Genomic DNA, 21,346 nt, shown 5'->3' with positions numbered 1-21,346 from the left:
ATCCCATAACTTGATAAATTCCCTTGAGTGAGAAATTTTGAAAGAAAAAAGTTGAATAGCCGATTAGTTTTTTTTTTTTTTTTTTTTTCTTCATCGACGATCATCAACCGCTCATCTGTAGATTGTTCTATCGGACTCGCCCCTCTTTCTGTCATGAGGAACAGCTTGAGTTGTTATGTTGACAGGCGGCACCCCGACCCCGACCCGGTCCACTCCGTCACGGTTCGGAGAAGAGGGTTCGCAGGGGCATGAGGGCAGCACCAAGACCGTCAGAGCTGAGAATGAGCTCCAGGCGAACAGAGAAAACCTGCGTAGGAGGTCCGCTGCGGACAGCACAGGTGAGGCAAACTCACTTTCCGTCATGTTGTCATCAACCTTCCACGTGGCTCAGTGCGTTATCCCCTCTGTAAAATAATGAGCATCTATCTTTGTTTATATCGTCAATTAAATTAGCGTAATGCTTCCATCAAAATCACGTGCTGTACTATGTCCTCCCTCAGTCACTACTAGAATTGTTAAAGTAGGCAATTTTTTTTCCATACGCCTTTTAAAAGACATATTAAATGTTTTTAGTGTAGAGACATAACTTTAAATGCAATGAATTAGAGGAGGGTAAATCCACCTTTTTATAGGCTATGTGGAATATTGCCGACCACCTTGCCTGACAAAAATCTTTGACTCAAAGTCAGACCAGACTACAACAGCGGGAACCCCCTTGAGGGTCCTCCAGGAGGTTCCAGGGGGTCCCTTGCAAAAATAATTTATTTTCCACTAATTCCATCCATAAGTAACACAATGACAGAATGTATGAGTATTTTGTTTATGGGTTTCATACACTTTCTGTAATAAAACTCTAAAAGCAAAACATCTTATCAGAGGGGGGTCCAGTCATATTGTGTTTAAATATTGGTGGTGGTTTTCCTTATGATGAAAACCAATCTACATGCGAATTTGATTGTCTTTCTCACAACAACCATACGTTTTTCAGGAGATACCATAAGGTCACTACCCAAATGGATTAAAAAATGTTGTAGCAGGCGGCATCGAGCAGCCTTTTCCCTGGTTTATTCCAAAATCAGTTAAATGCTTAAAGTCACTACTCCTCAGTCTGTAAGTCAACTACCTGGAATAGAAAATCTTATCCTTTACTTTAAAGCTTTTTTTCTCCTTTATCACACTTTGCACAATGGAGAGTGACATGTAAGATGGGTTGGTGGTTGAGAGAGTAGCTACACGGTAGCCACTCACAACCCAGCATGCTTCTATTTTGGGAGTATTAAAGGGAACGGCACATTCCACCAAGTTCCATAATGCGTATGCGTTGTAATCCATTGATAATGTGATCAGTCACGACAGACAGAGCATCAGAGGGCCTGATGGCCAAGAGAGGGGGGATAGGGGGGACATGTTGCATGACTGTCAGAAGGTATTTGTTAGTCACAGAAGATTCCTCAGGACAGATAGGCTCTGAATGTCAACAAACGCCTTTGGTAAAATATGAGCATTTTACTTGGGTCGGCAATGTTTGTTTTGTTTAATATGGGACACTTGGTGTATAGTCCAAAAAATTATAGACCAGAAAGTGAGTTTGAGACCTGCCAAAGTAATACATTTTGTGCTATGGGGCAGCACCTCAGCACTTCATACACCTTTTTAAATATGTAACTTGGATGTGATTTATTCCATATCAAAAGAACTGTTATCCATAACATTGCCATTTTCCAAAAACCATGCAGATCCTGAGCAGCATCAACAGTTTCCACAGCGACCATCCCAAAGTGACAGGCTCTGTGTCCCAGGCGCCCACCTCCCAGACCTGGCTGTTTCAGGGACCCCCTCCCCAGACACTTCACGCCACTTCTGCCACTACACACCAAAGTGTCTCCTCGCTGTTGCTAGAGGTGAGGCTGCACACAGCCAGCTGTCCTCTAAAAAGTTAGCCTCTGTCCCGGTTGGCTTGATAATATCGTTATAGATTCTAGTTGCCACTGTAAAAAAAAAAAAAAAAACTCAAGTTGTTCAGTATCCCTGTTTGTCTTCAAATGAAAACTCAGCCAATGAGGTTAGATAATCTAGAAACAAGTAAAATTTTATTGGAAACAAGTGAAGTTCTCACCCCATTTGCTTCACAATTGTTTCCACTTGTTGAAAAATATGAGTCAGGCTTAAGTCTAGATGTGCTGTGAGTTATGAGCTCACAAGATCAAGGCAAATGTCCTCCCATAACTTGATAAATTCCCTTGACTGAGATGGTTTGAAAGATTTTTTACAGTTAAATATACATTTTTTAAATTAAATTATTTCATCAACGATCATCAACCGCTCATCTGTAGATTGTTCTATCTGATTCACCCCTCTTTCCGTCATGCATGGGGAACAGCTTGAACAGTTGTGATGTTGACAGGTGGACAGTCCAGCGGGACCATAGCCCGGTCCACTTCGTCACAGTTCGGAGAAGGGGTTTGGCAGGGGCATGAGAGCAGCACCAAGACCACCATCAGAGCTGAGAATGAGGTGGAGGCCAACAGAGAGGCCAACAACTACAAGGTACCACTTCTGCTTAGTCCAGATTCTCCTCTACAACATATACTGTAATACCTTCTAATGGGAAACTGAATCCATTTGATTTTCATCTATTGCTAGCCTAGCATGATGGATAGTTGCATTTAACCCTGTGTGTGTGTGTGTGTGTGTGTGTGTGTGTGTGTGTGTGTGTGTGTGTGTGTGTGTGTGTGTGTGTGTGTGTGTGTGTGTGTGTGTGTGTGTGTGTGTGTGTGTGTGTGTGTGTGTGTGTGTGTGTGTGTGTGTGTGTGTGTGTGTGTGTGTCCCTTCAGTTTGGCTTCCGAAAGTGGAAGGGCAATGTGACAGAGAGGCCCATCAAGGACCGGTCGGAGATTGTCAAAGAGCTGTACTCTGATCTGAACACTGTTAAGCCTCAAGCAGGTCTGTCTCTTTGTACTCTGATCTGAACACTGTTAAGCCTCAAGCAGGTCTGTCTCTTTTCTTCCCATCTCCATTTAATTCAGTTTAAACTGAGACACAAAGGCTATTCCAGTGGTTCCCAAACTGTGGGGCGCAGAGGAACTACAGGGGGGTGCACGCACATACCTGCCAACACTTCAGATTTTTAACCCTTTCTCCCACTGGGCTCCCGAATGGCAATTTCTCCCGTTACTGCATCCATTGGTACCAACCATGTGATGCTAGCTTGTTGGGAAGGGAGCACACTCCAAAGTTAGGCTACATTTTGGTGAGGGCACAAAACATTTTCAAATGCGTCCCTCTCACCTCAAGATATCTGAATTAAAATGGGTTCTACAAGTCTCCCTCTCCCCTCTCTCTTTCACTCCCTCTCTCCTGTTGTTAAAAGTGGTGACATTGTGCTGCACTGTTCAATGTAAAAAGTTGAAGTTAATTTTGCTTTATTAAATGTGTAAATATATTCAAGAATCAACTATGCAACATAATCTATGACAGCTACAACTTTTGAAGGAATAGAGTGGTAAAGTTTATTAGTTTATTTTTTGCCATCAAATCTTTTTGGAAGTTGATTTTATTTATTATTTTCAGTAAAACAAACTGAACAATGGAGTTTATATATCAGTGCACTTAATTAATTCACAACAAAGACGGTAGGTGACAGCACATTTGGGATGCGGTGTGGGGGGGTAAATGTTTCTATATAATAAAAGCGGGGGCTGACAGAATATGTTTGGGAGCCACTGGGATACTCATTGAGACAATAATTGAATCTTTGACAGAAAGCACAACACAATTGCCCATGTAACAGAATTTGATCCTTAAGATAATCTTCTCTTACCACACTCGGATCATAACCCAATTACATTTATTTGTGCCTCTGTTTCAGGCTCTGTGATCACCTGTGGGAACATAGCTTATGTGTTTTTATTTGGATGGTGGATCTCTCTAATCTACTTCCTCATTTGTCCTGTGATGTTTCTCACAATCTGCGGAGCCCCTTATGGTAGGAATACTTTAAAATCCTTTTGAAAACCTGTGCACCTCATAAGTATTCAGAGTTTCATCTCTGAAATGTTCAACCATTTCGCTTTCCCAGGGAAACTGTGTTGGAAGATGACCTGTTACTTTATGTGGCCATTTGGGAAGTCAATAGAGAAGGTAATAAGATGGTATCTAATACAGTATATTTTCAGCTAGTCTATATTGACATGGTATACCTTCAATATGTAGAATCAGAATTCTGTTGACTTGGTGTGATTGGTGCTCAAGTAACATAGGATAAATTAGACCAAATATACGAGATATAAACAAATAAAATGTAGGTCCCACAGACAGTGCGTGTATTCATTTGTACATTAATATGGCAGTACTATTTTAGATACTGTTCCTGTTAACAATGGCTATTATGAGCACAAATTCCATTATTGCTGAACTGTTTATCAGCTGGTAATACTGAGGCATATTAACACATTGTCCAACTTGTTACAGTTGGTGTTCTGTGTATTTCTGTATAAAGGGATACTGATCAAGAATGAATATTGCTAGAAATTGCCCTGGGTATTCCAGTTGAAGTCATTATACCTTCAACTGGATTACTGAGGGCATGTGGGTCATGATCTTCTTTCGTTCCTCCTGTCCCTTGGTGTGGTCAGGCCAGTGACGCAAAGAACTGCTGTGTCAAGTTCCCAAACTGTGAGGCAATCCATGAGGAGGGGGACCAAGAGGAGAGGAACAACGAGGAGGGGGACAACGAGGAGGGGAACAACGAAGACAGCAAGGACCAGCAGGAGGAGGAGGAGCCAGAGGAGAAGGAGGCCACTCCCCTTCTGATGTCTTCACCTGTGCCCATTGAGATCCCTGTCCCAGAACTCCCTTCAAAAAAAGCTTCACCACACTGGGTGAGGAAATCAGTAAAGCAATACAATGTATTATGTGGCACTAGTGCAGCTGGATGTTGACTTACAAAGTATCATTGCACATAAGAACACACAGGACTTCACATGTATCTAGCTGGGTTTGAGTCAACGGCAAAATATGATGCTAAACCGACTGGTTGTTTAATTAAATGGCAAGACTGCCTCTGCCAAGCACCACCTACATTGATAGTTATTAGCCTACTGTAAATTCACATACAGGTGTGGCATGTGAAACTATTGAAACAGTCTTGATTTTAAGAATAATACACTTTAGTCGTACAACATGTAACAAATGTTACAAAGTGCTGCATCCAAGTGCTGCATAAATGGTAAACAATCAAAATACACAACCAGAAAGATTGACTAACTATTACCCCTTTGACCCATGACTTAACGTACAGCAAGCCCTTGGCTCCTCTAGGGGGCGATATGACGAATGTCCTCCACCTCACTTGGTTGTTGGCAGTTCTTTCGAGATCTCCCCAGTTGTGCCTACTCCTAGTCCCAGACATCTCTGCCTGGACACCTTCTTACCTTACATGAGACCAGGGGCCAAATGAATACAACTCTGTGTATATTTAGGGGTAGAAATCTGTGTAGCTGCTCTAAATAAAATGTCACCCAAATTCACACATTATCCTTTTTTGACACACTAGTCGGACTCATGCATGATGTGAGAGGCCAGTGGATTTTTATAAATTCGGAAACCTGTGTGGAAAGTGGTGCAGCACACTTTTCGTATGTACACATGGTTTATACATTTGGCCCAAGGAGTTTTCCACAGAGCCGCAGCGCCACCGGCTATTGGTCTGTGATCGGCGAGCTGTGTGATCACTGGACAGGCATCTTGTCAATCACGCCCAGTAGTCTTTTTTTTAAATCGTCTATTAGAGGTTTTCAAAGTAGGAGGCGGGCCTCCCCAGGGGGGCTCCACACAGTTTCAGGGGAGGCTCAGTGAGTGGAATTGAAAACAAAATATTCCATTAGTTATCAAAAGGAGATCACATAGAAGAGTAGCCTAAATGTGTGACTTTTTTGGTTAAAGAGATAGTTCAGAGATGTAATTTTGGGGAATTTAACAGTTTCCCCCCCATGTTCCCAGAGTCAGAAATGAATAAATGCCTTCAGATAGACCTTTTTAATGCATTTGGTGTACCGGTAGTCTGAAGTATGTCAAACAGCAATATCAGCCTATCTTGGCACAATTGTGGAGTGTGTATTGCATCAAATAACAATCATCGGATATAGGCATCCAGGAATTGAGCTTTGTCTGAGGGGAGGCCCACAGTCTCAGACTTTGAAAACCTATTAGTCTATTAGACTATAAATGGGCACGTTATATAAAAATAAATCACCCCCCACCCCCAATACAGTTGTTATGAAAGGTGAAATTAGAGACAAAATAATTTTTTTAACCAGGCTGGAAACATGTTTATTTCTCCTGTAAAGTCAGGCATTTTAACATGGGAGGTGGTTGAATGGGGAATGAGTCCCTTTTGTAGACAACCTCAAGCGGCCATTCACGGAACTGCAGTTTTTGACATTTCTACATTGGCCTAATTTTTCTCCCATACAACCCCCCCCCCCTTCTGTTACTGTAAATACTGAGTTTTTACATTTTTGCACAGACTAGAGTTTGACCGGGTGGCTGGAAACCCTCTTGACCAGGGCTTTTGAAGGTTTGCCCAGGTCAGCTCGTTTACACGGATGATTGGATTGACCTGTGTATTTCACTAGTCTGGTGTGAAAAGTATTTGTGCATCAGAGGACTAATGGTGAAAACACACCGCACGCAACTCCTGCACATAAGCTGAGCGGCGCCACCATTCGACCTTGTGCGCAGCCAGTTTTCATTAGGACACCATGTTAACAGATCTGTCAGTCCACACCGAATTGCGTGCAGCTCACGCTCAGCTCAGCGGATGCTCATGCCGCGCAACTCAGCCTGGATTTCTATTTTCCTGTGCGGCCGTCTGCGCCCGTGAGTGACTCTGTCAAGCAGAACAGATCAGATCAGGGCAGACAGGAACTCCGAAACCGGACATTCGTCAAATAAAACCAATTTCAAAGTGAAATAATGTTTATTTACGTTGTTGATTAGTAGGGTCATCTGTGGCACTTCCGTGACCGTGGAGAGCGAAGGTCCGTTTCTCAATGGATTTGTCATCTAGGAGGGTTAATAAACAAATTTAGCCGGGGTGTATTTTTAAAAAAGGCGGGGAAAATATTTGAGAGACCAAAATCCAAAATGTCTGCCGTGGAAATGAACTTTTTAATGGTTTGACCTACAATGATGCACAATACATGGTTTCAGAGCTTATTCTGGTCAAGGAATACATATTTGGTGTTTATATAATGATTTGACTTATTTTTGACCTTCAAATACAAGATGGCTGCCAATTTTGAGCTCTAAAAGGCAGTTTTTTCAAAATCGTCATAGAGCCTTCATATTAGGCTTGAATGACAGGTCTTCTCATGATGAGTTGAATAATATACAGTATAAGTACACAGAAGTAATCTCTGAGGTCATTAAAGTCAATGTTTGTGTGTAAACAACAGTTGCTGATTTGCGGTTTCCCATTAAATAGGGTAGGCTACTGAGAATATGGTGTCCAGTTCATCCCATCACATTTTCATAATGAACCAAAAACAATTTTGCACTATAGCCTAACATAAAATAGTATTCTGTATGCAAAGCTAGCAAGGTTAGTTGCTTGAGCTGAATTTAAAGGTCAACTCAAAACAAACAATGAAATTAACTTTGAAATTAAAACTGAATCCTAGGCTATTAAATTTCATCAGCACACAGTAAAGGAAACTTGTCTTTGAACTCAGCTGACTGTCTAGTCCTAATCCCTGTTGTGCAATGTCCCTTTTCAGTGAAGTTTTAGTTTTTGTTAAGAGTATGGACTTTTAATCTTGACCTTGTTGGTAGGCAACGGCCCTTTTTCAGTCAAGCATTTTCAGATTAGCCCAGTCAGTCTGTGAAGCAGTCAGTGTCGCTTTTTCTCTAACTAATGTTAACATTACACACTTTAAGACACTTTGTTTGAGGATATAAAAGGAGGTACGGTGGTGTAGTGGTAAGCACTATCGCCTCACAGCTCGAAGGTCGTGGGTTCGATTCCCACCTGGGACGATGTGAACGCTGAAGGAATGCGTGCCCGTCCGCATGTCCTCGAGTGCCCACCGCCCGGGTGGGGTCGTCAAAAGGGCCTTTCTGTGTGGAGTTTGCATGTTCTCCCCGTGCCTCCCGGGGGTTTTCTTCATATAGGAACCCCCTTCACCAAAAACATGCAATATCGTGGTTGCTAATGTGGTTCACCTCTCTGGTCGTTAAGGGCGCCTGTTCAGAGGGAGGGGAACTGGTTGGAATAGTGTGAACCTCCCACGTGCTATGTCCTACCGGTGAAGCTTCCCCTGTCAGGTGAAAAGAAGCGGCTGGCTAACTGCCCATGTCTCGGAGGAAGCATGGAGCCAGTTTCGGCTCTCCCCAGATCGGCAGAGGGTGGAGTAGCAACCAGGATAAAGAAATTACGTTAGCACTAATGGGGGATAAAAATGGGATAAAAAATCGGGGGGGGGAATATATAAAAAAGAAAACTTTGTTTGAGGTTATCAACGTTATTCACTAGTCTAAAGATAGTTCTACCATCAAGAACATATAAAACAAAAGCAAAAACAATTTTTATTTGCAGAAGTCATCATTGATATTTGGTGTTAGCTAACGTTAGGTAACGTTATTATTTTTAGCTAAAGTTAATGTTATCTGTCTCCACAATTCTGTCAACTGACATATGCATTTGCTTTTGAAAATAAACAGCGTATAACAGCAATATAATATAACAGTAATATAATAGCGAGTTGCTTTCCCTCCCAATGAAAGACAAAGCACACAATGTCCTATGAATGTGTCCTAAAATGTGACAAGCCTTGCAAGCCCACCGATACAATAAATCAAGGCAAATGGGACAGCTTACAATTAAAAGCCCAAGACTGGTCAGGACTTGATAAATTTGATGATGTTTACACCACCACCTCCTGGGAAGATGGGCCAACCAATCGGTACATGCATTCGTCATGTTATATTTCTATTTAATCTTCAGTTATGCTTAAGCAAGCCAGGCTGTTTATTTTCAAAAGCAAATGCATATGTCAGTTGACAGAAGTGTGGAGACAGATAACATTAACTTTAGCTAAAAATAATAATGTTACCTAACGTTAGCTAACACCAAATATCAATGATGACTTCTGCAAATAAAAATTGTTTTTGCTTTTGTTTTATATGTTCTTGATGGTAGAACTATCTTTAGACTAGTGAATAACGTTGATATCCTCAAACAAAGTGTCTTAAAGTGTGTAATGTTAACATTAGTTAGAGAAAAAGCGAGCTAGCGCAAGTGCTGACACTGACTGCTTCACAGACTGACTGAGCTAATCTGAAAATGCTTGACTGAAAAAGGGCCGTTGCCTACCAACAAGGTCAACATTAAAAGTCCATACTCTTAACAAAAACTAAAACTTCACTGAAAAGGGACATTGCACAACAGGGATTAGGACTAGACAGTCAGCTGAGTTCAAAGACAAGTTTCCTTTACTGTGTGCTGATGAAATTTAGTAGCCTAGGATTCAGTTTTAATTTCAAAGTTAATTTCATTGTTTGTTTTGAGTTGACCTTTAAATTCAGCTCAAGCAACTAACCTTGCTAGCTTTGCATACAGAATACTATTTTATGTTAGGCTATAGACGGTTTTCACCAGAGCGCAACCCCACAGCACTTCCTTTTTCTCAGCATTCGGCAAACTGCAGAAATATTCACTCGACATCATTACTTTTGTTTTCGCTGCTCAGCTGTATAGACGGTTTTCACAGAATGGTCAGTCCTGCACTTGAATGTTTTTTTTTCTTTTATGTCCATAGCAAACACTGCAACAGGAAGTGAGCGGGGGTTCAATTTAGAATGTTTTTGTTGTCAAGTTAAAACCATCTATAGTGCAAAATTGTTTTTGGTTCATTATGAAAATGTGATGGGATGAACTGGACACCATATTCTCAGTAGCCTACCCTATTTAATGGGAAACCGCAAATCAGCAACTGTTGTTTACAGACAAACATTGACTTTATTGACCTCAGAGATTACTTCTGTGTACTTATACTGTATATTGTTCAACTCATCATGAGAAGACCTGTCATTCAAGCCTAATATGAAGGCTCTATGACGATTTTGAAAAAACTGCCTTTTAGAGCTCAAAATTGGCAGCCATCTTGTATTTGAAGGTCAAAAATAAGTCAAATCATTATATAAACACCAAATATGTATTCCTTGACCAGAATAAGCTCTGAAACCATGTATTGTGCATCATTGTAGGTCAAACCATTAAAAAGTTCATTTCCACGGCAGACATTTTGGATTTTGGTCTCTCAAATATTTTCCCCGCCTTTTTTAAAAATACACCCCGGCTAAATTTGTTTATTAACCCTCCTAGATGACAAATCCATTGAGAAACGGACCTTCGCTCTCCACGGTCACGGAAGTGCCACAGATGACCCTACTATGATTGCCCCTTTGGAAGTGTGGAAAGAGAGAAACGGCAGTTGGAGAGGGGGAGCGGCTTCTAGGGGCTCGTTGCCTGCGGAGCAACAAGTAGAGAGCTAGGACTCGCCTTCTCTCTACAACAGCACGCACTGGGAAAACGGGAGGAGAACAGACTTAATATGATGCAATTGCTTTTTATAACACCGAAGGTAGCCATTAACAGTTATCCCAAACATATTACTTTGTATATTTATGTCGTTATTTACTACCCATGATAACGAAGACAGTAGATCTGGGGCAAAATATATAGCGGATGAGCAGAGCGCGCAAAGTGAGCTGCGCTCTCTGTGTGGACACTTTAAGCGACTTCTGCATGGAGGTGCGGTGCATGTGCGCAAGTTCCGCGTACCAGTGTGTCCCCGCCGTTACAGGGGTTTCTGCTGCTTTCTGTGTTTTGGCTCCTTGTGTGGCTCAGCTGTTGTCACTGTCCCATACAGTGTCGCTTCAACACCTATGTGTGGCTGGTGCTGGGCTACCCTCCGCTGGCTGTGGTGCACTCCCTGGCCTGTGTGCTCTCCTGGTTGTTGGTCTTCACCCTTCCTGTGGCCAAGATGAACGCTCGCACCCTTGGCACCATCCTCCTCATGGCACCAGAGGATGTCCAGATCCACAAACTGGAAAAGGTACATGAAAACCTCCTGCAATGTCAGGGGTTGGTAAATGTCAAGGCAAAAATAAATGAGCTAGTGTGTAATTATTTTTCCTTTATTGGCTGCAGTTTTTATACTGTCTGCTCCTTGTCATAGCCCCCAATTGACTATTGTTGTGTGCGACTGAAGCACTCCACTTGTTCTGTCGTTGATGGTACTCTAGTTTACTATTGCAGTCTTGTCGTGAACAGTCCAATAAGAAGCCAATCTGATTGGGGTGTTTGCTGTAACCTTTGATAAAATTGGTTCTGTTATTTAAACCTCATCAGGAAATGGCAGTGTTCTTTTTCTCTTTTGCAGACCCATGGGTGTGAGACCAGGGTGGTCCTATGCTGTTACCGAGCTTTCAATCTGTACTACTACAAATACACTGTGCAGGGAATCAACATCTTGGCTCTCAGTATCCTTGTTGGCCAGCTGGGGAACAGAATGACTGGGAAGGGATGTCAGTGGCTTGTAAGAAAGAAGCAAAGAGATTTAAATCTGCTAGGCTCAGCTGTGACACCATTGGAATGCATTGCAGTAAATTGCACTCACGACATGAATCATGGGGCTGCTGTCAGTCTGACCCACTGAGCTATATAAATAGGCTCTGACCACGGATCCAAAACAATGGATGAGTGTAATGCTAATGAAAAATCCATTTGGGCCAATATCTCTTGTTCTGAAATGACAGTCACAGTACAATCGGCAACAAGTGTGCAGCTGGCTGCACCTCCTACAATGACCAGCAGGAGTCAGACGGTTCCCCATACTCTTGTCAAAGTCTGTGTCTGTGTGTGTGTGTGTGTGTGTGTGTGGGGGGAAGGGGGGGGGGAGCTATAATCGGAAGCTATTTTACCTCCTGCTTGAGTAATATGGCATTTTCCATCTCCAGAAAACATGATTTTGAACAAGCTCTTTGTTTCTGTCATTGTGAATGTGCACTACAGATCTCCATCATCACTCAGATGCACTGTCCTCCTCCTGATCACTGTTTCCTAATCTATTGGTCTGTCCATTTGGCTGTGCTAATTGTCCTTAAGTCTGTTCCTTGCAGACAGCCTTCCCTTGGTGTTGGTCACTCTGATCATTGGCTACACAGACAGAGGCCACCGTTATTTCAGCGTGGAGGCAAAGTTTGCCACGGCCATCTCTTCCATCATCCCCCTCTCCTACTATATTGGCATGGGTATTGCAAGGTAATGTTTTTTTAACATGCCACTTATTAAGGAGATCGCGGTCAGATACTCTGCAAAACCTGAAATCAATATTCCATAGCATACCTCTACTAGTTTCATGCTTTATATGTACAATGAAAACTACAGGAAGTTTCATAGCATACCTCTAGTAGCTTCATGCTGTACAGTACATGTACCGTAAATTCCGGACTATAAGCCGCGGCTTTTTTCCCGTTTTTTGGCCTTTTTTGCCCCCTGCGGCTTATATAACGGTGCGGCTTATCTATGGATTTTTTCCAAAAAAAAAAAAAAATCTCTCTTTTTTAGCACTCTTTCTAACTATAAATCCACTTCTGTTTTAATTTCCTCTCTTGCCCTCTTTTAACAACATAACATAACATAACACAACACAGGTAAGCAGAAAGAAAAAGACGAAGCAAATCACCGCCATGAATGAGGAAATGACTCACCTGCTGGAGGCTGGAGATACACGGCTTGGGCTAAACTTTTACTCCGTGAAACACTATCGATTAAGTCCGACATCGCTCAGAGGTTTGAGCAGCTTGAAAACAAGTTTGAAAACGTGCAGAAGTCCATCCACTCACTCACTAAAGAAAATAAGCGAACAGAGTTTCTAATGCGGAAAAGCGCATCAGCGCACTGGAGGACAAAAACAACACAGTGAGTCCGAAAGTGGATAAAATGCAAAAACAAATCGAACCCCTGCACACGCAGGTTGATGACTTAATCAGCAGGAGTAAAAGAAATAACATTCACCTGATCAATGTAAAAGAGGGAGCTGAGATTGGTGACATGGACGCTTTCGTGGCAAAATCCTGTGTTACATCCTGGACCTGAAGGAAGGCGAGAAACCACCAGAGGTGGACAGGGCACACCGGGCGCCTCGGCCACGTCCAGACCCCGGCCTGCCACCGAGGGCCATCTTCATCTGCCTACTCCGCTGGCCCGACCGTCAACTCATCCTCCAGGCTGCGGGGAAGAAGCCCCTCACCTGGGAGGGTACGCGCTTTTTCGTCCGGCAGGACCTCTCCGCGTTGGTGCAACAGAAACGCGCAACATACAACAGCATCATCGAAAAGGTTAAAGTCAATGGATATCGCTTTGGCGTACTGTACCCAGCGAGACTCGTCATAACCATTGATGGACAGCGGCGGAACAAGAGCTCAAAGTGAAACTGCCGAATATCTTTTGAGTTGGACTGGTCAATAGTACTGTGAGTAACTAAAATAAAAAAATAAAAAACGGAATTCTCTCTTCTTTAGCACTCTTTCTAACTATAAATCCACTTCTGTTTTAATTTCCTCTCTTGCCCTCTTTTCACCACACCGCGGACACTGTGTGCACTGTAAAAAAAACAAAAAATACCACAATGTGTGATTTTGTCTGGGGATTAGTGACCTGACTTTTGTTTTGTTGAAATGTTAATAAATGGGAGCTTCCCCAAACAGCCATCTCTTTCCCGACAATCCCCTCTGTGCACGAAGCCTTACATATGGTAATTAAACATCAAAACACCCGCGGCTTATAGACCGGTGCGGCTTATATAAGAAAAAAATACCTTTGAAGGTGCGGCTAGACCGGTGCGCCTTATAGTCCGGAATTTACGGTACTTTGAAAACTACAGTAAGTTTCATAGCATACCTCTAGTCTAGTAGCTTTATGCTGTACAGTTTTGACATTTTTTTTTTTTTTTTTACCCTGACACTTGAGATGCTGAGAGCCAATGTAGTGGTGGTGAGTCTGTTCTTGTACGTATTCCCGCAGCATTTCAGCACAGAGTAACTTTGCGGTGGGAGCAGTGGTGAATGCCACCTTTGGCTCCATCACAGAGATGACCTTCTACATCACAGCTCTGTTGCAGGGCCACCGCGCTAACAGCAAGTGCTTCGAGGAGATTGTGAAAGCTGCACTCACTGGGACCTTGCTCGGGTGCATACTGTTCATACCTGTGAGTGTCTTGAGAAGGACCGACAGACCAACACATCAGTTAACATTCAGCAGTAACCGGGAACATCACAAAGTTTGTCATAGATGCACAAGGACCATCGGGCACGTTCATATCACATCATATCTCATTTACTGTGAATTTCAACTATTCACGTCGGCCTCCTAGTGGTCCTTGACATGATATGAGGGATTATTTTGTAGGCTCCAACATGTACCACAACATCTTTACCTGCTGTGGACTACATGTAGGCTCCAACATGTACCACAACATCTTTACCTGCTGTGGACTACATGTAGGCTCCAACATGTAGGACACCATCTTCACCTGTTGACGCATGTAGGCTCCAACATGTAGGACACCATCTTCACCTGTTGTTGACTGCATGTAGGCTCCAACATGTACCACAACATCTTTACCTGTTGACTGCATGTAGGCTCCAACATGTACCACAACATCTTTACCTGTTGTTGACTGCATGTAGGCTCCAACATGTACCACAACAGCTTTACCTGTTGTGTACTGCATGTAGGCTCCAACATGTACCACAACATCTTTACCTGTTGTTGACTGCATGTAGGCTCCAACATGTACCACAACATCTTTACCTGTTGTGGACTGCATGTAGGCTCCAACATGTACCACAACATCTTTACCTGTTGACTGCATGTAGGCTCCAACATGTACCACAACATCTTTACCTGTTGTGGACTGCATGTAGGCTCCAACATGTACCACAACATCTTTACCTGTTGTTGACTGCATGTAGGCTCCAACATGTACCACAACATATTTACCTGCTGTGGACTACATGTAGGCCCCAACATGTACCACAACATCTTTACCTGTTGTTGACTGCATGTAGGCTCCAACATGTACCACAACATCTTTACCTGTTGTTGACTGCATGTAGGCTCCAACATGTACCACAACATCTTCACCTGTTGTTGACTGCATGTAGGCTCCAACATGTAGGACACCATCTTCACCTGTTGTTGACTACATGTAGGCTCCAACATGTACCACAACATCTTTACCTGTTGTTGACTGCATGTAGGCTCCAACATGTACCACATCTTCCCCTGTTGTTGACTACATGTAGGCTCCAACATGTACCACAACATCTTTACCTGTTGTTGACTGCATGTAGGCTCCAACATGTACCACAACATCTTTACCTCTTGTTGACTGCATGTAGGCTCCAACATGTACCACATCTTCACCTGTTGACTGCATGTAGGCTCCAACATGTACCACAACATCTTTACCTGTTGTTGACTGCATGTAGGCTCCAACATGTACCACAACATCTTTACCTGTTGTTGACTGCATGTAGGCTCCAACATGTACCACATCTTCACCTGTTGTTGACTGCATGTAGGCTCCAACATGTACCACATCTTCACCTGTTGTTGACTGCATGTAGGCTCCAACATGTACCACATCTTCACCTGTTGACTGCATGTAGGCTCCAACATGTACAACATCTTTACCTGTTGTTGACTGCATGTAGCCTCCAACATGTACCACAACATCTTTACCTGTTGTTGACTGCATGTAGGCTCCAACATGTACCACATCTTCACCTGTTGTTGACTGCATGTAGGCTCCAACATGTACCACAACATCTTTACCTGTTGTTGACTGCATGTAGGCTCCAACATGTAGGACAACATCTTTACCTGTTGTTGACTACATGTAGGCTCCAACATATAGGACAACATCTTCACCTGTTGTTGACTGCATGTAGGCTCCAACATGTACCACAACATCTTTACCTGTTGACTGCATGTAGGCTCCAACATGTAGGACAACATCTTTACCTGTTGTTGACTGCATGTAGGCTCCAACATGTAGGACAACATCTTTACCTGTTGTTGACTACATGTAGGCTCCAACATGTACCACAACATCTTTACCTGTTGTTGACTGCATGTAGGCTCCAACATGTACCACAACATATTTACCTGTTGTGGACTGCATGTAGGCTCCAACATGTACCACAACATCTTCACCTGTTGTGGACTGCATGTAGGCTCCAACATGTACCACAACATCTTTACCTGTTGTTGACTGCATGTAGGCTCCAACATGTACCACAACATCTTTACCTGTTGTGGACTGCATCTAGGCTCCAACATGTACCACAACATCTTTACCTGTTGTGGACTGCATGTAGGCTCCAACATGTACCACAACATCTTTACCTGTTGTTGACTGCATGTAGGCTCCAACATGTACCACAACATCTTTACCTGCTGTGGACTACATGTAGGCTCCAACATGTACCACAACATCTTTACCTGTTGTGGACTGCATGTAGGCTCCAACATGTACCACAACATCTTTACCTGCTGTGGACTACATGTAGGCTCCAACATGTAGGACAACATCTTCACCTGTTGTTGACTGCATGTAGGCTCCAACATGTAGGACACCATCTTCACCTGTTGTTGACTACATGTAGGCTCCAACATGTAGGACAACATCTTCACCTGTTGTTGACTACATGTAGGCTCCAACATGTACCACAACATCTTCACCTGTTGTTGACTGCATGTAGGCTCCAACATGTAGGACAACATCTTCACCTGTTGTTGACTGCATGTAGGCTCCAACATGTAGGACAACATCTTCACCTGTTGTTGACTGCATGTAGGCTCCAACATGTAGGACACCATCTTCACCTGTTGTTGACTGCATGTAGGCTCCAACATGTAGGACAACATCTTCACCTGTTGACGCATGTAGGCTCCAAGATGTACCACAACATCTTTACCTGTTGTGGACTGCATGTAGGCTCCAACATGTACCACAACATCTTCACCTGTTGTTGACTGTGTGCGTTTCTGTCATCTGCCCAGGGTATCTGTATGATCATCGGGGGGATCAAGCACCGGGAGCAGCGATTTAACAGCCGTTCAGCAGGGGTGAGCTCAGCCTTGCTCTTTGTATCCATAGGAGGTATGTCCGCTCCCTGCTCATATACACACCTAAAGCATAATGCCTCAATCAACAGGTTCATACTCTAAAGCCCTCCACTGATCCTCGTTCTATAATACTGTCCCCAGGTGTGTTTGCGCCCACTCTGTTCTCGAAGACCTACGGTAATCTGGTGTGTGAGAGCTGCACTAGCACCCTGGGAAATGTCAGCGCACCCTTCATCTGCAAGGACTGTCACCACGACACGGTGGGTCACAACATTCCCTGTGACCTCTAGCTTATCTGTCACTATGACACGGCGGGTCACAACTTTCCCCGTGACCTCCCACTTATCGGAGAGACAGCGAGTGATCTTGTGTGACTTCAGTGGTGATGTGCATCCCGGGTGTGTGTTGTCGCAGATGAGAGCGAGCGACAAAACAGCCTGGTTTGTTCAAAAGCTGCTCCTTGAACTAATTTGAGAACATGTAGTTTTATCCTAAAATGACACAATGGACTGACGGGACCAACAGTCTAGACTAGAGAACAATGGTGTGATTCACGTGTGTCGCGCTTTCTCTCCACTCCACTGCTTTGATGTTTGTATCGACACAGTTCAGTCATTATCACCATAGAGATGAAAACTTCATGATGTTTGTATCGACACAGTTCGGTCTTTCTCACCATAGAGATTAAAACTTCATGATGTTTGTATCGACACAGTTCGGTCTTTCTCACCATAGAGATTAAAACTTCATGATGTTTGTATCGACACAGTTCGGTCTTTCTCACCATAGAGATTAAAACTTCATGATGTTTGTATCGACACAGTTCGGTCTTTCTCACCATAGAGATTAAAACTTCATGATGTTTGTATCGACACAGTTCGGTCTTTCTCACCATAGAGATTAAAACTTCATGATGTTTGTATCGACACAGTTCGGTCTTTCTCACCATAGAGATGAAAACTGCATGGGTCCCGCTGCTGCCACACATTCTGCTTGTTGCAAGGGAAACATGATTGATTAATGGCTGTTGTATAAAACCTTAGGTAATCTAGATAGACCATGGCAGTGAGCACCTGTATGATCTTCTATTTTTTTCTTCTATTTATCATTCATTCAACAGAGTCAAACTGACCCGCAATTGGTTCTGTCCCAAATTGAGTAAGTACAGCTGATACCTGCATTAGATTTGTTTAATTTTGAAGCACTTTCCGTGAGGAACCTGCTCAGCAAAATGCAACGGAGGGTCAGAACTGTGTGTCACTAGTGAATTGATGTGTTTGTGTGTCTCCAGGCCCCTGGTGTACACCATCTCCATCATGCTGCCTGCTGCCTATCTGATCGGCCTCATCTTCACTCTGAAGACCCACTCCCACATCTATGATATCCATATCAGCGACGGCCAAGGGGGCCATGGACCCGGTCAGTGCCCACACGAGGGCGCCATTACCTACCACCCCAATAGTGAGATCACTATTGGCCGTCCGCTCACAGACCACACATGCATTAATGCCAGCATTATCACCACCAGCCACTGGGGAACAGGTGTGTGTGTGGTGGCGAGGGAAGTTGTGTGCATGCGGTGTTCTCGTGCATGCCGGAGTGAGGAAAATGCTAGTGAAGGAAGCAGTTTAGAGTTTGTGCCTGTGGCCTGCTTGTTACCTTTTTCTGTTTGTGCATGTGAGAGTGAGAGAAGGAAAGCCATTCCCTGTGAGGTAAGTTGTAAATGTGTGCCTGTGCATGCTTTGAAGGGGTGCACGTAAATATTCTGCATGTAGGGGTGAATAATAATGTGTGGGAGCATAAAGTAAAGTTCAGACTTTCTGAATGGATGTTTGTGGAGGAGGGAGGCAGAGAGACTTTCCCAACAGTCAGTGAGGCAAGTTGTAAATTTGTGCCTGTGCTTGCTCGTCCCCTTATTGTGTGTGTTGCCAACAGTCCACCATGTAGTCCACTGGTCCCGCTGGAGGGCTTTGGCCGTGCTGATTGTCGCCACCTTGTTGATGGCTGCCTGTGCTGACCTGACCACTGAGAACATCCAGCCTATCATGGCCCATTCCTCCGTCTCCCAGGTACTCTAAACCTGCTTGGGCCCTTGATTGAATTCATGTAGAAAGACCAGAAAGCCTTTGCTTTGTCTTCTACTATAGATGTGACTGCTGCGCTGCATACTTGCACCAAGTCAAATTTCTGATTACTTACTGTGGCTATTAAAGTGAATCTTGAAATTAAAAATGACCAAATTGGAGTTGAGATATTCATGTAACACCAGAGAAAAGAAGTGCCTTTTTGAATACACTGTGTGCAGCAAGAGGAGTAAGATGAAATGTAATATTTATGTAACCTGACATGTAGGGAGAAAAACTGCCAAGGAAACCACCAGAGTTCAGCAGCTCCTTCAGAAGGCATTTGCTAGGCTTGACACAAGTCTTCCAGTGTGTTTCATTGTGTTGAAAGATGTCCCTGTCCCCTCTGCTGCAGTACTTCATCAGTGTCACAGTGTTGGCCATGGTGCCTGAGCTTCCCGAGATTGTCAACGGCATCCAGTTTGCCCTGCAGAACAATATCAGCCTGAGGTACAAGCCACTGAATTGCTGTCCAATCTATTATTAGTCTATGGGATTTATGGTAAGAACACAAATGCCATGCAACTGCTTGATGAAAATCTACCAAATGCATCATGCACACAAAAGGTAGAATAACACACTTTACAACTTACAAAATGTGTAAGAATACATATGCAAGAAGTTATGTATCCTTGAGATTTTCATCTAGCACGTATTCATCATTATTGTGTCCCTAGAGTAGTTTCCCCTAGGTTAATGCCCAAGGTCGGTACACAGGTCAAGTGTTATGAGATTTTAACTGGTATGAATATTTGTCTTCAGCCTTGAAGTGGGCAGTTGTATAGCTGTGCAGGTCTGCATGATTCAAATTCCCCTGCTCATCCTCTTCAACGCATTCTATGTGAGTTCACGTACATCAATGAAGCAGATTTGAGGAGCTTTTGTTTTTGTGTGTGTAATGGAATGGTTTCCCTCATGACTTTTCCAGGATGTGGGATTCGTGCTTGTCTTCAGTGATATCCACGTCTGGGCCAGCATCTTCAGTGTAATTGTTGTCAACTACATCTTCATGGATGGAAAATGTGACTACTTTCAGGGTGAGTAGTGATACAGAGATTTTCCCAACAGCAGAAACGGACATCATCACTTCCCAGGGACGAGCAGACAATCTTAAATGTGTTTAGCAAAAACGTCTTATTTTATTACAATCGGCATGATCTCCACTTATCCATTCAAACCATGCAGATTCATAAAGTAGCAGGTAAGAGTATGTGTGTCTGTGGCTTCTTGTATTTTGGCTGATGTGTATATATACTGTAGCCCCAGTCATGGTAAATGGACTGTATTTATAGAGCGCATTTTATATAGTCACCCAAAGCGCTTTTACATGAATACCTCACATTCACCCATTCATACACCGACGGCGTCTGCAGCCATGCAAGGCGCCAACTGCTTGCCGGGAGCAGTTAGGGGTTCAGTGTCTTGCTCAAGGACACTTCGGCATGCTACCGGGAGGAGCCAGCCTCGAACTGGGAACCTTCTGATTCCCAGGCGACTTATCTACCTCCTGAGCTAATGCCGCCCCTGCCCAGTCATGATAGATGCTTCCTCTTGGCCACATAGTTGCATTAGCAGGGACATTATAATGAGCTCTGTTTTGTGTGCAGGTACTGCTCTGGTGGTGGTCTACCTCATCCTCCTGGCACTCTACTTCTTCGCTCCTTCACCACGCTCTTGTTGATGTGCTGACTAAAGTGGAATCATCAAGTCCCACAATTCCATGCCACTATACAGAGGCCTCAGTTGATGTAATAATATCTTAAGGTGATGTGAATTACACATGCATTACTCGTGTCACAAAAGCCGTTGATCAAATTGGTCCAGGTTTTGACATGTGTGTTAGTATCTTTAAAACGTGATTCAGAGCGAGGGTTGTGTGCTACAAAAGTGCCTAAAATCTTTTATTGGCAGCATTTCTGCACTTGCATTGTAATGTCAATCTGCGCTATTTATTTGTGTACTTGTGCATCATGGGAAGTGCAGGAAAAAACATGGAATGTTTTGTAATTTGGGTATGAATTAT

The 21,346-nt window shown here is 43.4% G+C and overlaps 1 protein-coding gene across 1 annotated transcript; it reads left to right on the top strand.

Annotated features, from left to right (window-relative positions):
• Window positions 1–175: 175 nt before the first annotated feature.
• On the top strand, window positions 176–21,004 carry cax1 (cation/H+ exchanger protein 1; the record flags this gene model as incomplete). Its single annotated transcript, XM_083662210.1, has 20 exons — window positions 176–338; window positions 1,737–1,901; window positions 2,405–2,547; window positions 2,835–2,943; window positions 3,869–3,985; window positions 4,079–4,140; window positions 4,635–4,880; window positions 10,932–11,117; window positions 11,445–11,544; window positions 12,184–12,325; window positions 14,090–14,273; window positions 17,135–17,234; window positions 17,342–17,460; window positions 18,321–18,358; window positions 18,492–18,742; window positions 19,136–19,269; window positions 19,679–19,773; window positions 20,086–20,164; window positions 20,252–20,360; window positions 20,931–21,004. The coding sequence occupies 20 exons, from the start codon at window positions 176–178 to the stop codon at window positions 21,002–21,004; spliced, it is 2,616 nt and encodes an 871-aa protein (XP_083518336.1).
• Between the last annotated feature and the right edge of the window lie 342 nt (window positions 21,005–21,346).

Source organism: Poromitra crassiceps (genome assembly GCF_964638095.1).
Source record: "Poromitra crassiceps genome assembly, chromosome: 2".
Classification (NCBI taxonomy): domain Eukaryota; kingdom Metazoa; phylum Chordata; class Actinopteri; order Beryciformes; family Melamphaidae; genus Poromitra; species Poromitra crassiceps.
Note: the sequence above shows the minus strand (reverse complement) of the source record. Positions and strands in the feature narration are given on the sequence as shown.